A 1,663-nucleotide genomic window follows, 5' to 3' on the forward strand; every position below is an offset into this window, starting at 1 on the left:
AACAACGACAAAGGAGCAAGCATGGAAGCTACTTCCCTGCAGTAACACGCAAGGACAACAACTCCAAAGTGCAGGAACATCACGCAAGAACATCAGCCAAACTTTGAGCAGAAGCAGCGCAAAACAACAGCAGTTGTGCACGAGTGCAGGTCTGTGCAAGCGCACAGCTGGCAGTGCGACCACACAACTAGTTTGTGCGACCACACACTGTTAAACGACCGCACACAATGGCTAAAACTAACCAGTAGCTGCTGTCTTTTGTTGTGCGAGCGCACAACTTTCTGTGCGAGCACACAACCTCCCTTGTGCGAGCACACGAACCCTTTGTTCGGTCGCATGCCTACGCGGAGATGATATAAAACGTGAATTCGCTGCATTGTTCGAAGACGTAGTTTTCATAATTAGAATTAGTTTTCTCAAATCAGTTTAGGCTTAGAGAGAGAAGTAGATTAGAGCTTTGATTATAGGATATAATTTAGGATTCTTAGCTTAAACTTTCAATTACTTAGTGAATTCAAACACAAATTCCAGATTTTCTTCTCTTCAATTTGAGTTTAGTTCTTCAATTTTCTTATTCTTCAATTTTGGTGCAATTTCAATAATTCAAGGTATAATTCTTACCTTTCTCTTCAATTTGTTCTTTCATTCTTTAAATACTTCATTAATTTTTTTTTTTTTTTTGATAAGTCAGTAGATTTTCATTGCTAATAAAGAAACCAGATTACAAAGCATAGTCCAAAGCCAAACAGACTAAGGAACACACAAATATGACAGCAAGTCATGAGAAAAGAACAGAAACAACAAGCCTAGATTACACATTTGTTTTTCCACCAAATCTGGTCACTCAGTACTAGGATTCCTAGCACCTATGTGAGTTAGTCTCTCAATGACACTCCTCTGGATACAACTAATAGTAGCAACAGAAGTGGGAATCTTCTGATTCAAAAGGGCATCATTCCTTGCTCTCCACAGGACATAGACAGTAGCATTGACAACAGTATGCATTACTGTGTTCTGGAATTTGCTGCATTTGCTCTTCCATTTAACCCATCTCAATAGGCCCATATAATGAACTTTGCTAATAGGAATATCTAACCATTTTTCAACCCCCTGTAAACACCTTCTGCTGTATTCACAGTGAAAGAATAAATGTGAGTGGGTTTCATCCTTTGCCTCACATAACAGGCACAAGGTAGAGTTACATATACCCATTTTATGTCGTCTTGTTCTTGTTTGCAATCTCCCTTACACCATCAGCCAGCAAATCACTCTAGTTTTAGGAATAGAAGCTCTATTCCACACTGCAGACCCCCAAGGGACCTTGTCACCATGCTGGATCAGTTTCTGAGCCAACTCAATCTCAGTGAACAACATCTTCAGCTCCTCCTTAACACTACAGATCTTCCTCCAATACCAACCACTATAAGCTTTTGGCTGATATTCCCACCAATCAGCAGCTTTAATGTAGATGGCATTCACCCATCTAACCCACATCGTGTCTTGTTTCCTAGCTATTTCCCATACATACTTCCTTAATGCAGCAATGTTCCAAGCCTGAATCTTTCTAATTCCCAATCCACCTTCCTTCTTTGGGCTACACACTCTATCCCAGGCAACATAACCAAGCTTGGTGCAAAAATAAGTGCCTTGCCATAAGAAAGCT

At 40.3% G+C, this 1,663-nt stretch overlaps 1 protein-coding gene across 1 annotated transcript; it reads right to left on the bottom strand.

Moving 5' to 3' along the window:
* Nucleotides 1-840: 840 nt before the first annotated feature.
* On the bottom strand, nt 841-1,212 carry LOC110795316 (uncharacterized). Its single transcript, XM_022000316.1, has one exon. It carries the CDS (start codon nt 1,210-1,212, stop codon nt 841-843), a length of 372 nt encoding a protein of 123 aa, XP_021856008.1.
* Between the last annotated feature and the right edge of the window lie 451 nt (nt 1,213-1,663).

This window comes from Spinacia oleracea, chromosome 3, assembly GCF_020520425.1.
Source record: "Spinacia oleracea cultivar Varoflay chromosome 3, BTI_SOV_V1, whole genome shotgun sequence".
NCBI classification, from domain to species: domain Eukaryota; kingdom Viridiplantae; phylum Streptophyta; class Magnoliopsida; order Caryophyllales; family Amaranthaceae; genus Spinacia; species Spinacia oleracea.